This window comes from Channa argus, chromosome 6 (assembly GCF_033026475.1).
Source record: "Channa argus isolate prfri chromosome 6, Channa argus male v1.0, whole genome shotgun sequence".
Lineage (NCBI taxonomy): Eukaryota > Metazoa > Chordata > Actinopteri > Anabantiformes > Channidae > Channa > Channa argus.
In genome coordinates, this window is record NC_090202.1 from 24,698,553 (window position 1) to 24,717,110 (window position 18,558).

The 18,558-nt window shown below is 45.2% G+C and overlaps 1 protein-coding gene across 1 annotated transcript in view; it reads left to right on the top strand.

The window, feature by feature from the left end:
• nectin1b (nectin cell adhesion molecule 1b) overlaps window positions 1-18,558 on the top strand; it is a 72,048-nt gene that overhangs the window by 47,895 nt on the left and 5,595 nt on the right. Inside the window, exons 2-5 of the mRNA XM_067506757.1 lie at window positions 402-773; window positions 2,466-2,765; window positions 3,490-3,607; window positions 8,064-8,215. Of these exons, the coding sequence (XP_067362858.1) occupies window positions 402-773; window positions 2,466-2,765; window positions 3,490-3,607; window positions 8,064-8,215 (942 nt within the window). The remainder of the gene's footprint in view (window positions 1-401; window positions 774-2,465; window positions 2,766-3,489; window positions 3,608-8,063; window positions 8,216-18,558) is intronic.

An 18,558-nucleotide genomic window follows, 5' to 3' on the forward strand; every position in this document is an offset into this window, starting at 1 on the left:
ACTTGGCTCCAACTCACTGCCCTTGTACTCATTCATTAGTGATGCATTGGTTCTCGCTCGGCCCTCCCATCTCATCAGTAGCAGTACCCTGGTGGACAAAGACGGGGTGGTATAGATGTGCCCATTATGTTAATAACGGCTCCCTCAGCTGTCCCACACACCACAGCCATGTACTGACTTTTTTAATGCTGATGTATAAGGAGGAGTGTCGGGGGGGGGATCCATGAGTTTGACTGCGAGTGGTGTGCGTGCATGTACTACCTACAAGGCTGAATTGACTCCTTGACTTTCAGTGCATGTACTTACTATTGACTGCAGTGCTTTGCTTGGCCTGGGACGCTTGTTAATCGTAATTAAATTTTTTTCTCCCCCCCCCCACTCTCTGTGTTTGTTACTTCTAGCTGGCAATGGACAGATGGTACAAATGGACCCTAGTAAGTCCGGCTTTGTGGGCGAACAAGTGGAACTGCGCTGCATTTTCATCAACAGTAATCCACCCGTCAAGATCTCTCAAGTCACCTGGCAGAAGTTCCTCAACGGCACCAAACAGAACGTGGCCATCGCCAACCCGGCCTTAGGCGTGTCCGTTCTGGCGCCCTTCAAGGAGCGGGTCAGCTTCAAGCAAGCGGCGGTTCGCCATCGCACGCCCTCGCTGGAGGACACCACCATCGTGTTCTCCAACCTGCAGCTGTCTGATGAAGCCGCCTACATCTGCGAGTACACCACATTTCCTGCCGGCAACCGGGAGAACATGGTCAACCTCACTGTATATGGTAAGAACCTGTAGAGTAAGTGTTTGGAAGACTTCAAGTCTGAACTGAACTGATAACATCTTTCTTATTAAATCAGGAAGTTTGAGGCTTTTCAAACTTCACTTTTTACAAGTTGCATTAGGATTTACAGCAATTTCCAACTTGTGATGGATATTTGCAAAGTCCTGTTTCCACCTTTTTTCCCATAACTTCTCAAAAAGGGAATTTTATATTGTTTGATAAGGAGAAGTATGGAAAAAATATATTCAGAGATACTGACAGCGAAAGAGATCAGTGCTACGGGATCGTATGCCTTGGTCAGTGATTGTGGTTTCCCCCCCCCCCCCCAAGTTTCCACAAGTTGTAGAACAAAGATAGACTGTACACATCTGCAATTGCTGCAATGAGTCATGTATGAGTAAATATGATTTGAGCCAAGAAAACAGGAAAAAAAATCAGGTTCTGCATCTTAAAATCAGTTAAGAAGCTATTTCCTCAAACATGTTACTGCTGGCCCAGTGACTTGTCAGAAGCTTGTGAACCTCTCAACCAAATTTGGTTTCTCTTTGACTTTAGGCAGAAAAGGAAATTTTCTTAATCAGATAACAATGGGTCAAACTGACAAATCTTCATCTCTGCTCTACAACATTACGCTGCCACAGGGTTTGTTGTAAAGTAGGCTGAATTCTTTCGAAACACCTTAAACCCGATGCTCTTTCTCTGCTGTCTAAAGCTGTTAAACCTCCTGTGATTGGTGTACGTCCCTACCGACTGCCACTTCTCCGTGGTGGTTTGTCACGAACCTTGACATCAGCATATGCGGTCAGCGTTAAAGTGAACATCATTTTGATGGATACATGATGTGATGATTTATATCACATTTAACACCAATTGCAATTTAGCCCATATGGCTTTCATGAAACAGGAAAGAGCTGCAGAGACAAGTCAATAATAAATGGCAGGTGAAACACAAATCAATAAGGCCACTTCATGGGGTGTAATTTGACTCGAAAAATCTCATCTTGTGGAAAAAAAAGCAGTGCCTGAGGTCTGGTTTATCTTAAAGAGGCCGCTTTGAAAGGTTGTGTGTTGACTCTGATTAGAGATATAATTAGCAATTAAGTGCATTTTCCATTAAGTCCCAGTAAAAGAAAAAGCACTTGGATAAAAGAGTCCCTGTTGCCAGAGCTTCTTGTCAACTCTGGGTCCCCATTTTGTGCCACTGAGCCTCCCAGGCCCTTTTAGGCTTCTGTGGCTCAGCGAGCGTCAGGAACCTGTGTGCAGATAACCAACCGGCGGCGTTCAAAGAGGCTCTTCGTGGTCTATCTCTTTCAGTTGCGCATTCGCTCAAGCTCAAGCCTGCCTTTTGATGTGCTAAGAGTAGATTGCTAATTGGCAACTCACAAAGGATTCAAATTGGATGACTGTGCATTTGGGTAGGCAAGTGGGTTCTACATCTGTGAGTGCTTTGACAACTGCTGTAGCTTTGAGGAAGGAGAGCAGCGAAACTTTGCCTGATTCGAGTTGCAACGCTGTTTTTTTTAACTCAGCCCTTTTGTTTAATTTACTTCAAATAGCTGATCAAAGTCTGATTGTACGTGAAACAGACACAATTTGACGTTGAAATAAAATGCTAAGTGAAAGAAAAAAGACTTTAATGAGCTTTAATTGTATTTCAGCAATTTGATTCCTTCAAACCTTTCTTCTCCACAGCTCGGCCTACAACACGCATGACCTTAACATCTCCCACAATTGTGGCCAGGGCCCAGAGACGCAAGATGACCGTGGCAACTTGCGTGTCAGCCAACGGGAAGCCTCCGAGCGTGATCAAGTGGGACACCAGGTTGAAGGGCGAAGCCACTTTCCAGGAATCCCGCAACCAAAACGGGACAGTGACAGTACGGAGCAACTATGTGGTGATACCGAGTCGCGAGACCCACAAACAGAAGCTCACGTGTATCGTGACCTACCGGAACGAAAGGATCACGGACAGCGTGGTGCTCAATGTGCAGTGTAAGAACAGGATGTCCTTGAAATAGGTTTTGATTGAATTCATGTTTAATGTGCAACATGTAAGAATTTTCTGAACTTACACTGAGTGTAAGTGTTTTGTTCATGTGGAAAGGTCCACGCCAGTTCTAATCTGAATTTGTTAGGCCACCTGCAACTTGGTGTCCTGTTTCAAGAGGACACCACGGTTTACAGTAAACCAAACTCATCTCTCCGACATTAGAAAGTGACGCCCAGAAGAGTAAACGCATGAGTTCCAAGTATGCGCAAAATTTGCTCTATGGGAGGAAGATTTGTAAATTTTTTACTTTTATTCATGAATGAATACAAACAGTATTCCATTACTAAATATATTGATTCATTTCAAGGAACACATTACTGAAACATGGCTTGTGTGTAGGATTTGACTACTGTCTGGTCATTTCATTCCTTTACGCATCTGACAGCTTTGCAGTAGACTCTCTCTCTCTCTCTCTCTCTCTCTCTCTCTCTCTCTCTCTCTCTATATATATATATATATATATATATATATATATATATATATATATATATATATATATATATATATATATATATATGAGACTTATTCGAATGAAAGTGCCACACAAAAATAAATACAAATGGAACCTTTTCATAACTGCGAGCATAGCTAGTACTACGCTCTAGCAGGGAGATGATGCTAAGTGTTTTTGCCCAGTGAACTGACATCAGCGTGTCTTCCTTGCAGATGAACCCGAGGTGAAGATCGAGGGCTTCGATGGAAACTGGTACCTGAACCGCCAGAATGTGCAGCTGACCTGTCGGGCTGACGCCAACCCCCCTGTTACAATCTACCAGTGGAAACTGTGAGTCGGACATGGCTACATGTTGTTGCGCTCACGTTCGATTTCTGTGAGAGGCGGGGGGGGTTTGTAGATGGCTTGCTAAATCACAGCGAGGTAGTTTTACAGGATAACGTTGAATGGAGCCTGTTTTGCCCCTACATTTGTCTTAAGGTGTGTGTTTGTGTATATAATAGAAAGTAATGTACAAAGATAAAAACAGACCAGCTTCCTTCCTGCTCCAGAAATGTGTGGCCATCTATTTGTTTGTTTAGAAAACATGCAATGAAGATAAGACTATGACTCCAAGCAGAGCACAATGGGCCTATTAGGCATCAGCACACACCCCTATCTGCCTGATGGTCACAGATACTGGGAGATAAATGCAAACAGAACACGCTTTGCTTTGCTCCTGGGGCTTTTCTTTGAAGTTGCAGGACAGGTATGCAGGTAGAGGGGTAAGAAAGCATCATTGTTAGTGCAGGCAGACTGTTTGTCACTGACACACAGAGCAGAGGGCTGGGGCTGTGGATTAGGCCAGCGCACTGCGGGGCTGACATCAGTGTTTGTGCCTCGGAGACAGCCACTCCATAAATGCCCCCCAAAAAAAAGAAGAGATGCAAACGTGTTTTCGAGTCCTGTGGGAATCGCCAAACGGCCGTGGGTTTGATTTACGTTGGGTAATGGCATGAAAGTTGCTCATGCAGAAATAATGGAGTTTAAATGTAAACACTGAATCTAGAACGCCGTAATTTGAACCCGATTGAACTCCTCAGTGCATTTTAATGCAGGACTAAAACAAAAAAGAAAGAAAGAAACGCGGTGCCCTTTCGTTATTAACCAACTTTTCGTGAGTGAGTGTATCACGGCTTTAAATGAAAGTGTTTTATTCGAAAATTGAGAGATAAATGTCCTGTAATTGCACAGTCAAACCTCGGTTAAGAAATGTGTCACTGGACACGAGTGGATGTGGAATAATAGACCATTGTGCCCTAATTGTATCTACTCGATGGGCCACTGTCGGATTCTAATGAGGCCCGGTCAGATTTAGTTACCACTTAGCTTTCAGCGTGGAATCTGTGATAGAAACATAGAACACGAGAAGAAAAAGCCAGTTTGTTTGTTTCTTTTTGCAGTTTTTATCAGAGGCAAAGGGAGATGAGGGGAGGAGGAGGGTGAAGAGATGTGATCTAGAAGGACGAGGGCACTGTGCTGACAGATAGGAGGGGACGGCCATTGCTGCACTGAAAATGAGATGCCAAATCTGTTGTGAAGGTTCCCCTGGGCTCCACTGTGGAGGTCAGCACAAGGCTGTGACGGAACGATCCGGAACAGGGCGGCAGGATTGCGTCACACTGAAACACCCACACACACACACACACACTAGGTGTAGCCAAATCCAATAAATATTAATGTGCTTGATACAGATCCACATTACTACCGGAGACAATCAGATGTATATAGAAATTATTCATTATTCATTGAGTTCATAGATTTTTTTTCCCCCCCAAATTCTCTCTGCAGCTAGAAATTATTAAAAAAATATTTTCCACGATCTCTAATCACTTTTTCACACTTTTTCTTTGTCTCCCTGCATTGTGTGGAGTGTGCAGAAAGCCTTGCCGTGCATAGAGTCCTTGCAGGAAGCGAGCGGGCAACTGCGATTTAGTTTTATTTCCTTCTCTTTCTTTAAGCACAGTGCCAAAGCCATTTTTCTCAAAATGGGTTAATGGGGAGCTGGGCTGAAATAGCGGAGATTCGACTAAACGCGGGGACACACCCAGTTTGAACCCGACTGTTTGCTTTGAAAAATGTTTGTTACTCGCTGGGCTCATTTGTTGACTCTGTTTTAAGAGCGAGCCGTAGCATTGAGTGGGCACCGAAACAGTAAGTGGTGAGGCGGGATGCTAAAGAGTTGTTTATCATCACAAATAACACAATTACTGTTGTGATTTAAGACGCACCATCATCTTTTTTTTTTGTTGTTGTTGTTCCTTCTTTCCACAAAAAGCCATTTCCTTAGCGCACACATCCGCTCACTTGCCCCAGGATATTGACTACTGCTATAAATAAGTAGTATAATGCTTATTATTGCATTCTGCAGAGTGTTTACCTCCAAAATCTGTTCCGATTATCCACCTGATTTGTCTCAAATATCAAAATTTGAGTCGACTTGAATTCGTAAGTACAGCTACCTCGACTTGACGTGAAGTTGACGTCGCGCTGTATTAACTGTTGGGCGTGCGGACGCCATCTTGTGAGACTTTCCCTGCTTTTCTCTCGGTGGTTTTTGAGACTGTGTTTCGGACGTTCTGCAGTGATTCTGATAAGTGATGCCAAAGTGTGTCGGAGCCGCGGCCATAGTAGGTAAGCAGACAGGTAGCCTGGCTGAGTATGACTGGTCTCTGGAATCTTGCATGAACCCACTGGAAAACTGTTCATGTATTTATCGTTATTCTGTTTTCCAAATCCTGTTGCTTGCTGTTGTGATTTGCCGTAACATCTGTATGTTGGGTCCCTTTTCTTCCCCATCTCTTTCATTTTGATCACTTTTGAACATTTTAAACTACTTTTTATTCATAAAATTCCAGAGAATTGTAGTGGTTACTATAACATCATCTAATCAGTTCCCTGTTGCCAGGGTAGAGGGGAAATCACACAAATTCACATGTTGGCCTTTAATCACGTACAGTGTGTTTTCCATCAAATCTAAAGCCACGTCTATCAATTACCCAATTTGAAAGGGAAATCCAGATGACCGGTTGATGTGTAGTGTTTTTGAAATCAAACAGTCCAAATCCACATCTGTGCTCACCCATAACATACTGCACATGAGCCGGCATCAGATAATCTGCATCACTTTGAAGCTGTTTGTTCGGCTTCTGTTTAGCTTCCTATTAGGTTCCACACGCGCGCACGCGCACGCACACAAACACACACAGACGTCTCATACAAATGCAGACATCTCTGGTCTCTGGCACAGTCTGTGGTGAATCGCAGTTTGCCAGCCTTTCATTTCTGCAGCAAATCAATTGGGGCTTTGCAGAACTCAGCATTTGATATCGGCTCACAAGGCAACTGATTATTGAATCATGACATACTGTTTGAGGCCTGTTTGCAGTTCCATTGTGAACCTGTCGCTGAGGTGGCCAAGGAAAAACAACTCAACCATAGCTTTTTTTTATTGCCTTTGTTCTATGGAAGCTTTTTACTGAGGCAAAAAATACTTTTTATCTTTTATACTGGCTCGTACTGAAAATCTGCTCGGTGAAAAGCACTGATCCACGTATGGATCAACTGGTTGCAATTGACATTTTATGATTTATTAAATTTAGAAATGGCTCATCAGTGTGCTTTTTTCTCCGTAATTGAAAGCCTGTTTAGTGTAGCTCGAGTACTTGATGTGTGGCCATTGTTAGCATGAAACCTAATTTTGTTGCCTCTGTGCAATGTCATTTAGTTTTTCTCTAGCTGTAATAAATGGAGCATTTCAATTTGAAATGTTCTCACACACCAGTGGATTTCAAAGTGCCTCTCTGACATAGAGCAAGGCCAGGAGTGTAAGAATAAAGTCCTAACAGGATCCTTATTGTTTACAGAGACCGAAATGACCACCGGTGCCCAGCAGCTCACCACAATCAGACAGGGGAGCTGTTTAACATTATCGCAGCCGTGTTTATAGCTCTGCTTAAGCTGCGTCCATTCAGAGCAGCTGATGAAGCTGATCGAGCTGAAGGCAACAGGAAATGGCTAATTGTCCCGAAATTTGATACCAGTTTTCAGCCCGCGGGCTCCATAAAAGCGTTCCCGATAACAGAACAGAGGGGCGGTGCGCTCGTTATGCGTGACCTCAAAGTGTGCTGACCTGATCAAAGCACGTGAGCAAGTCTGAACACGGGAGAGAGAGCGTGAACCATGAAGACAAACTCCTCGGGCGGGAGAGGGATGCTCCAGCTCCCATTGACAGCCCAGCATTTGGTAGATTCTGCATTTATCGCTTGATCAGCTGCCTCTCTTGACAGCTCCCCTGAGTTTTGAGCTCAGCTATATGAGCTGTGTTGTAGTGGAGGAGGGAAGCCCCCCCCCCGCCATTCCTCACCACCCACCCCTCCTCCTACCACTGTATGTTTTGTATTCCACATGCCAAAAAAGCCAGTGTCCTCAGGCATCAGCTATGTTTTACCTGTCTGGACCTGCTGGGATTCCCTGTCCTCATAATTTTGTTTGGACTTGATGGATGATGGCTGAAATATAGCGCTGTCAAATATTCCTGGTATTTATCTCGCGCACACACACACACACACACACACACACACAAATCCAGGTTTGTTTGGCACTAGAGACTGTATTTTTTATGAAGTTTGAATTGCCTGGCGCTCCTGGGAGAGGGATTTTCCCCCCCCCCCCCTCTGTGGTCTCGCGTAATTCTGCCATTTTACGGTGTCAGTATTATTGCCTCTCTCTCCTTCTCTCCCAACAGCTTGAATGGCTCCCTGCCCAGTAACGTGGAGATCAGGAACAACACCCTTTTCTTCAAGGGACCGGTGACCTACGACCTGGCTGGCACGTATGTCTGTGATGCGACCAATGGCATCGGGACTCGCACCGGCATCGTGGACGTCAACATCACAGGTAGGTTGCTGTACGGTCGCTGATGTGTGTCTTCAGTAGCTCCGGCATGGCTTGTATCAATACAGTGCCCTGTCACACATTTTGTAAAGCCAGCCCCCCCCCCCCACTCCATTTAAACCCAATTTCATGCAGATGCACAGACCGGGGGATTGTAGTAGATCACCTGTGTGTTTTGTGCTGCAGCTCCCACCTGCCCTCGCTCTGTGACAGTTTATTTGAGGGACCCCCCCCCCCCCCCTCAAAAAAAAAGCTTCTGAATTTTGTATTAGAGGCCTTACATGTATTGTTATAACCGCCCTCCACCTTTACGCACCCGCACACGTGTGGAAGCGATATAAAACAGGCCTGTCATCAGCACCTAAACTAACACCGAGCAAAATGGGGGTTTGAGGCGAGGGTACTGTATTGATCATAGTTTGCTCACATCTCGCTCACATTTCTCCAATCAGCCGCCTCCTTTCGAGTTGAGCTCTGTGTCTTCTGGGCAAAACAAAATGCTGAACAAAACTGATTCAGTTTCCTTTAGGCACACACACTGTGGTTCCTCTGGATTCTTATCCAGAGTCGACAGCATTGAGCACTCAAAGGCCTTCTCACAGTGTACACGCCAGATCTCACTTTGCTATACGTACTACAGATGTGGGAACCGTTTTCCATCGGTTCCAGCTGTGTGTGTGTGTGTGTGTGGTATTGGGAGACTGTCACAGTTTTGCTCTGGCCGGACTGGAAAGACTTTACCCCTCTACTCTTTCAGCTGCTTGGTTTCTGGGAAGCGTGGGCAGGTGGGGGGGGGGGGGTGTTCTAACTCGCACTGCTTTGCATGTTGACTCATGTTGTGTCTCTGGGAACATTGTGCTTGGTGTGAAGTGAACAGCTGTGCCTTACAGTATGACTGCAGAGTTCGTTTCCAGTTTCCTCTCTTTATGTGTTATCCTCTACCAGTGAGTGTAATGATTAGACAAAGCCGCTTTGCAGGATGTGATGATGTCATTGCCTGCATTGTCAGAAGTTGCCCGGGTAGGCAGGTTATCAGTGCAATGATCGAAATATCAAAGAGGCATGACCAGCTTACGAAACCGGAAAGTGAGGAAGTAATCTGCTGTCAGGAAATCACCCGGCAGCAGCTTCAGTAATTGTGTTCCAGGGAGACTGTACTGTTTGCCACAAAATACCCATTGGAAAGGCAAAACAAATGCGCCAAAGTCATTTTCTATTTCGGCTTTTTCATTGATTATTTAAATTAACATTCAACATTGCTATTGTTTCCGTAGTCTCTCTGTTTATCCTCATCATTTGTCTGTATAATGTTATTGAGCGAGTGAGGCGAACGTCATTTGAGCACATTCGGTTTCAATTTGTCTGCACCCGGATTTGGAATCAATTTTGAATTATTTATTAATTATTATTATTATTATTTTTCATTTTAAGCTATGTGAAAGTGTGCAGAATGTTTGGCAATTGGTTAAAGGGTTTTTTAATGATTGATGTGCTGCTGTGAAAACACTCTTGGGTCTCAGCTGGAGATGTTATTTTTTTTCACCCTATTACTCCGTATGTTTACAGTAATTAATAGAGTTACTTATTGCATATCACTCAGCAACATGTAATTATGCATTAAAGCAAAGTGTATTTCCAATTTTCTGCTCGACAACTTGATTGTCACTTCTCCTTTTGCTGAAAGAACCCCATTCTTCATCTTTGGATTTGTATTGATTCATGCCAAAACATATCCTGAATATTAGATGTCACAAAGCACTTGGTGGTGTGTTTGTATCCTCAGCAGCAATAAGCTGGCTGCACGCTAACCATGTGTGTTATTTTCTACTGTTCGATTGCTAAAGTCCTGCATTTCTGTTTAGGATACATCCCCAAAGCATCCCGTACAAGCTTTAAAAGCATGTTGCCAGTTCCCATAGTAACGAGTTAAAGGGAGAAGAGCCAGCCTCTCCTCCTAAAGCACAGTTCAGAGCCTCAGCTCCAACATGGCGCTCAGTCAGTTTGCAGAACAGCACACAAGCAGCCAAAGCTGAATGTCGGGCATTAGTCTGGTTTGATGCTTTCGGATGCGGAGAGGAGTGCAGCAGCGTGTACAAACAGGGACAGAGCTGTCCTGACCTTGCGTCTGACGCAGGTTCAACATGGATTCATTACAGTGGTATCATACAATGCTTGTACTTATCTGCTCTTTGCTGATGTTGTGAAATGCTAGCCGATACTTGTCTTATTGTGGGCTTGTCAGCGTAATCTCCCACTATACTAACACAAAGCACCATTTAGCGTCACATCCATGTGCAAAAGGAAATTTAGCAGGCATCTCTGTGAACGTGGATTAGCTTGCGGTAGCCTTTGCATCCGTTGCGGTGACATATGAATGAAAGAATGTTTGGGTGAACTTGAGGCTGGGCGCGGCATCTCCTAGTAATTCTTTGAAGTGCTCTGCGCAGCGTTGACGTTGGCTGTGCATAATGGCCTGGTGATGGCGGTAAAGAAGTGGGATGATGCTTCGTTAACTTCAAAGAGCATCCTTGTGCCTCCCAACAGCCTCAGACAAGCCCGGCAGAGACGTGGCAGGTGAGAGAGCCCACTGCTGGCTGCTGTTCAAGGCTGCAGCATTGGTCCTCCGTTACATTAGTGCTCTCTGCAGAAAAGGAAGGTGTTCACACCGATAGCTGCGGTGCCTTTGTTCAATAGCTCACAGAGCTGTCAGTTTCTAGACTAGTTGTAAACATGAGGTCATTATTTCTTTTCCTTTCTAATAGTGTTGGAATTTAAAGGGACTAAGGAGAGTTCTGTGATTCCAGAGTCAATAATTCAGCCGTCGTGGCCCTTTTTAGCCTGCAGTGAACTACATCAGAGCGATGACAGATTTGACACTTTGACAATCTATCAACCACCGCCTAACCTCTATTGTGCATAGTGTTGTCACTATCCAGATTTAGATTTATCCAGATGCACTACTACGGGCTGCATTATGCATGGATCTGGCAGTAACACTTTTTGTTTTCATTTCGAAGTTGATTTTCAGATTGACACAGCAATATACACCTGCCAGGGAGACAGGCCTGCCTCCACTGTAAGGAAGATAAAATGTCCATGACAACTTGTTTGCATCACAGAAAAGCTATTTTCTCCCACTGGGAAACAACACTGATGGAGCACTTAAAGAAGGCACATTTTAATCAAGCTCCTCAGTTTTCATGGATGGATTTGTGGAAGCTGCATAACTGTCACTTTGGCAGATAGCGGGGCCACGGAGCACCTTGTTTCAATTAGTTGGGGGATAGTGTTTGCTGTGGAGATGGCATCGACTACGCCGAGTCACATGGGCTTCAGACAGCTTTCTCCAAGGACACGTGTTCCGCAGATATGGTGTCGCTTGTCAGAATCTAATGAACCACTCTCCTGTTTTAATCAATCCTCGCTCTCAGAAAAAGAGGTGATGGCGAAAGTCTGAGAGAAAAAGAAGGGAGGCGCGGAGGGGTGGGGTTGGGGGGGGTCCATAGCAAGAGAGACGAGCGTCGTGTAATGGGCCTCCGTGTTGAAAACACCTCTCACATTCACATTCAGTTCAGAAAGCTCCAGAGGCAAAGTTGACAAGTAGTCAGATCTGATTAATCAGCTAATTACTAAGGGGCATCAAATGCCATTTAAAAAAAAAAAAAACAGACCCAATTAAACCCCTCACAATGAACGTTATTTTTGACGATAGGTTCTTGGCAACTTTTACCCATCTAATGGGGGAATGCCTGTCAGCCAGCGACTGCTGTGAAATATTGCCGATGAGGAAGCTACAGGAAGAGGGCTGAGCGATGTGGTTAACCCTGAAAAGATCAAACCTCCCCAACTTGAGAGTCTTTCATTAGGATAATCAGCTTTTCCACAATCACAATCGTTGCTTTTTGTGCTCAAAACAAATCGATGCTGCCATCTCAAATTTCTTTCCAGCGCATAATAAGACATGATAAATGGCCATTTTGTCAAGATGGCCTTACAATTATGTCATTATCACCCCTGAGAAAGACTACGTGTGGTTTTACTCTTGGCAGATCACAGTAGTGCGACATGTGGGAAAATTTCCCCTCAGTCAAGCAGCACATTCACTACAGAATTAATTTGTTTACACACTTGAATAAGCTTTCAAAATTGATTTATTTTTTTAATTTTATTTTTTTAACCTTGACTCTCCAACACAACAACATTAGTAATCTTTGCTGGATGGGGGCTGGGCTGAGTCAAAGGCAGCACATAATTGTTGCCACATTTGCATCTGATCAGCTGCAAGTGATGATATCACATCAGATCCGGGTTCAGCCAGAATGCAAACCTTTTAGTGGCACCAACTTTCATTTGCCTTTGCTGGAGCTTTGGCACTCAGCAGAGGTGCAGTCAGCTTTGCTACGGGGGCTCTACCACTCGGGCCTAAACAGGATCGAGTGAGAGCGTTCTCTTCAATTCAGCAAGAAAGCACGAGGATGGATCCTTCTGTAAGCAGAGGCGGCCAGCGCCGACATCTGTTCATGCTCGCCTGAACAAGCAATAGTTCACTCCGGTGTGAGAAGATGAAGCTGAGAACGAAGAGGTGAAGGGGGAAAAAAAAAAAAAAAAGATACATCGCAACCACAAGGTAAAAATGAGTGGAATAAAACAAAGACAGGCCAGTGGAAATAGAAATAATTAAAGGTATCAGCGTGAATGACGGACATGCCTCAGTGGGTCTGATGCATGGAATTTAGTTAAAATGGATTCTAGAAATGGGCTTCCAGGCAAACAGAAACTGGGAGCGGTGCAGAGGTTGAAGCGAGGGCACGAGGCTGTTTACATGACTTTATGTAACAGCCTGTGTCAACTCCCCGTGTCCCCTGCTTTTCACTTTCTCTTCCAAGTCCTGCAGTACAACGGCGTTCAGAGACAGCGAGACGCACTCGTAGGGAGAGGGGCTGACATTCTGTCCCCAAAAAAAAAAAAAAAAAGGACTTGCATGCACTTCTTCACTGTTTACTTTTCTATCTCACTGTGGTTTTATTGGCTCCACGTAACCAGGGCAAGCAAATGAGGCCTCTGTGGAGAACATCAGCTACGTCTGCATGATGATTCCAAAGGCTTTGCCACCACAGTGGTGTGAAAGCAGGAGCGGGTTGTTGGCAGTTGGCAGAGCTTCCTCAGCATAAATGTACTGAGCAGGAGATGTTATAAATGTCCCCAAAGGATATTACAACTACAACTGGATGTATAACACACATTTGTATCGTTGGCAGATTATAGATTTTGGTGGCTACATGTAGATGTTTCACTTCTTTATTAGACAGGTAACGAGATGTTTTTTTTTTTTCTCAGCCACTCTCTTCTCCCTGACAGATGAAATACTCCAACCCCCCCAAAAAAACAATCCAGTGCTGCTTATGGTGCCAGCTTCCATGATTTAATGTGCACAAACTTTGGACTCTCTACCCGGGTTTTTTACTACCAGCGTCTAGTCCCACCTCACTGGTCTTCGCAAATGACAGTAATTGTTGATGCCATGGTTCATTTTTATCCGCGGGCATGCGGCCCTCTCCGTCACAGTAGGGTCTGTCGGCTTCCTTAACGTGATGGCACCCTGATTGCTCCTTGTGATAAAACTCGCGAGGCTGCGGCGAGGATATCCTCTCGCATAAAACACGGATCAAGCTGTATATTACTGACATCTAACAGCAGAGCCGCTCCACGCAGCCATTTGTCTCTTTCTTTTCTCTGACAGAGACAAGAGACATTATGATGTCGGCTTTGCAAAGGCTCCCCTAGCAATGTGAAATTTGTTTGTCTTCGCCTGTCATGGCGGAGTCTGTCTCAATCGGTGGGCTATGGCACGTTGCATTGTCGCCATCTCGCACCGCCGCCTGCGTTGTTCATACATTCAAAGGCCACACGTGTGTATGTTTCATATCATTACACCCTCATTTTGAGTTGAGACGTGATGTCAAGCAGGTGGTTTCATGCCCTCCTGCTGGGCGTTCACAAACCTAGAAGGATTTGGGTCCATAGACTGGTAGAGCAACTTTCTAGCCCCCGCTTCCTCACTGCAGGTGGGGCCGCTCAGTACTCGGATCCTGCCAAGATCACACCTCATTATCCAAATGAGACATTAGCATGAGCCGCTCGCTCGCGCTCACACCCTAGGTCGCCCTGTAAGAGCCTCTCCTGCGCTGTTCGGTGCCAGGAGGAAGACATTGTGGCTGCAGCTTGTTTTGCGTAACGCGGAGGAGGGCAGTATCTCAGTGCTTCTTATTTGAAGAAGAGATAGCTTAGCTGGAGGAGTGAAATGAAAACGTCACCGGGGGAGGAGCGCGTGTAAGAGCAGAGCAGCTGAGATCATGGTGATTTATCTTAACATTTTGTTTGTGCACGGCTTGCTGTTTCTGCTCTCCGGAGGATATGCACAGGAGAGGGATGTGGCAGACAGATGGAGCAGGGGGATTGGCTGAGCCCCCTTCGGCCCAGCTCCGCTCCTCCGTCCTCCTCCTCTCTGTCCACCCGTGTGGCGCTGGATCTGTCACGCCTCCCTGAGAGCCTGATGAAGTAGGTCAGACGCTGTCCCAGGGTCTGACCACTGGCTGTAGAGTTGCTGCTGCTGCTGCTGCTAACGATGAAGATGCTGTGTGGTGATTCAGTCATTACACACACGGCTCCAAAAAAACAACAACAACAACAACAAAACAGAACAACAGAGGAGAAGCAGCGGGGAGGGTGACGTGGTGAATAAACAGCTGCACGACCTCTCCCGGCTTAATACGTACAAACATGCAGATTTGTTTGCTGCTTGTCCGCTGACCCAATAACTCATTCTTACCGCGCTTCCGTAGCACTACAGCCACATGCAAATGTAGCAATGCATTAATAATGGAAACCTTTCGAAAATCATTAGTGTTTTGATGCACAAACGCAAATATTCCCGGCTCATTCCAAGGTTGGTGTAGCAAAGGTTTTTACAACCCATTGTAGCACAAACTGAGCGTAAACCACGAGGATTTATTCTGCAGTCGCATCCAACAGAAAGCTACGACTTGTGCACGCGTGTGCACTTTTAAATCACCGTGCATTTGCCAGACGTGGCAGCGTCGTGGCTTCCCGGTCGCATCTAGAGAGCAAAGAAACGAGCAGCTTCTGCCGTAGGCAGATGAAAAGAAGAAACGGCGCCTGTTGCACTTGATGGGACCATTCTGCACGTTGCTACGTGCCACAGATCATGTCATCTGTGTGTTGATGCCTGTACACCACAGGCTTATCTCCTCCAGCAGATCCCGTACCTATTATCTGTCGGCCTATTTATTTATTTATTTTTTCACAGGGGAATGAAATAATAGTCAGGAGGTTTTAGTGGCGTAAGCGGCATTTACCTACATATGAGGCAACATCAAGCCACCGTCAAATCATTGATAGCAAGGAAAAAGGAAGAAAAACAAATCTTGAGAAATGGTTTTGGAAAGGGAGCATGCAAGTAGGGTGAGGAGGAGCTTTCCCTCCACGTCGACTCCCCGGGCAGCACGTTAAACTCCTGTCAGCGACGAGCCTTTATTCGTTACGGCAGCATTACATTTCCATGACTTCACAACCACTGGCAAAGTCAGACAGGGAAGTAATGAGAGTCGTTGTGCCCGTTCCTCTCTCACTCATTATGCCATTCTTTATTTGCCATTGTCACTCCCCGGCCCCTCAAAGGCACCCGCTCCATCTTCTTTTTTTATTTCCTTGTTGCCACTCCCTCACTTCTCAAAGTAGCCTATCTATCTAGTTTCTCTTCATCTTCTGTTGTCTGATGCTTGTTCCTCCATTTAGTCATGTGAAAACACCACTCCCTGTACCACTGTTTGAAATCCTCTGTCATTTTCCCAATCTCTGTCATAACACCTTGCAACTGATTGCACTAAGACTCAGGAATGTTTGTACGTGTCTCACTCCTTCGCTTTTTTTTCTTTTTCTTTCGTGTGCAGACATGACTGGAGCACACCCAGAAACACTACCTGCAGGACAGAGCGGTGAAACAGTTTCACTCACTTGAAAGCCCCTTCAGTGTCAGACATTCCTCTCCTTCAGCATCTTTGAACATTTGCTGCTGGTGCTGTTTGTACTGTAGTTTTAAACTGATGAACAAAAACCCTCTTTGTGGGTTATTTTTTATTTATTTATTTTTTTACAGTAGCCAAAAATCTGGCATGGACATGATGCGTCGTTCCCAACAACAAGATGCGATGTTTGGTTTAGTTTTTTTGGGGGAGAATGCGCTGCATTTGATTACCATTTGTTTTCCTTAAAGATGAACTTCTGCTTCACACAAATGACTCAGAGGGAGAGCACTTATCAAGCTGTGAAGGAAACAGATTTTGTCACTAAAATGTTTGGAGGTACTAAATCATCCACTCGATCAAGTCAGACGTGGGAGTTCAAAATAGTATGATTAATGCAACACAAAATGGCATGGCTGCAGCATTTGAATAGCTGCAGTATTTCATGTTATTCATTACCTGTGTAAATCCATCATGCTTCTGGATTGAATTATAGCCTTTCACAGCACATCTCGCCACCTATTAATCTCAATAGTAGACTTTAGTCATTGCAACTGGAGGTTACCCCGCTATCTGCATGTTTCCAGAGTGGCTCTGGTAGGCGCTGCCTGGAACAGCAGCAGGGCTGTTGTTGTGCTGCTTTCGCGCTTCTTTATATCTGTCTGTTGGCGGGTGTTGCCGATAGCGACGGGGTACCGGTGGAACACCTACTTCCGGCCTACGCACCCCAACCACCTCCAACGGGTTTTATCATTAGCGCTTCTGTCATGTGATTAGTTCGGACCGTAGCAACTCCCCCTGTCCCAGTCTTCGTGGATCGTGGCATTCCGGCATTCTCCGCGTAAGCACAAGGCCAGCGTGGCGAACGGAGGGCTGTGATGCGATGTGACCTTGCAGCGGCCGACCTGTGTTTTTTGTGCGTTTCGCCGCTGCACTGAAGTGATCTGAGGAGCCTTTTTTCTGCTGTTTGTGAGCAGCTTTTCCCGCTTTTGAATTCCCGCCTATTACACAGGTAGGGCCACCTGAACCCGCCGACATTCCGACTGCAGTAAAACATCACAAGAGCACCTTTAGAAAATGTGTGGTTTTCAGCACAAGCACTTCCAAAGCTTCCCCGCAGGTGAACGCGCCGACCAAAAAATCCCTAATGCACATAAATATCTGTGCCTGCTCTCATGTCTGTAGTGTGTATGGACTGTGACACGATTTTTTTCCCCCAGTCATTAGTGTTGACATTCACATTCTTCACAAACAGGTGTGTAGGTGGTGTCACTTGAAGGCTTTGCTGCAACACCTTCTTCTACCACTTCTCTGCAGTTTTTAATGGCCTCGCCTCGTGCTTTGCCTTGTGGGTTTTTCATCTCTCCGAGTGGTAAATATTGGGTCTTCGCCACCTTAGAAATGCAGGACAAAAAGCCGCCTAATTAAGGTTGAGCAAGAGGACTGATGAGAGCTCAGACAGATCGAAGCCGACGAAGGCAGTGAAGGGTAGAGCAGAGGATTACAGGAGGACCCTTTCCCCCCCCCCCTTTCTCTCTGCCCGTTCGATCCTCCGGATTTTCACCCCTCTTTGGAGTTGGTGGGGAGGATGTGTTCTCGAGTAGGGGTGACCTGGCTCTGCTCTCTCATTCATGTGTGTAATGAAGGCCTGTGTCTGAATAATCCCATTAGGTGGTCAGATTAAAACCTGAGCTGATATTTGAGACTGTGCCCGGCACCGCTTTAGAAATTGAAGAGCTTTGCTGGCGGCCCTGGGAGGAAGGGCGCGGAGTTAAAAAAGCGACTGAGCAGAGTGGCCGCGTTTGGGAGGTCTCTCCTTCAGACCAAAGGAAGCGCCATTGTAATTAAAGCAGAGAGGACGGCTTCTGTAGCTTCTGCACTTTTAGCCAGAGTTATGCACGAGATGCAGAAGATGTGTCATTTCCATTAAAAAGCAGTTCTAATTGAGGCTAATGACTTTGATTTAAAAGTTCAGGGCAATAATTTTGAAATGATTTGAAGCTCGGTTCTTTCAGTATTGCTTAACACAAAGCTTTCATGAATGAATTTCCAATTTTATGAGGACATTTTCAATATTTACCATAATAATGTGTGATAAGTGTCATCATTTCCAGTTTTGGAGCTATTTATACAGTGTGTATATATATGTGTGTGTGTGTGTTATCTGCCAGTTGTTGCTTTTTACTTTGCAACATCCCCCACTATTGACACATCTCCACAGATAATCTGTGCAAATGTTACAGCCTGCTTGTGAAAATATGTTGGGTTTAGGGTGGGACGTTTTAGAGAAATATAAATACTCAT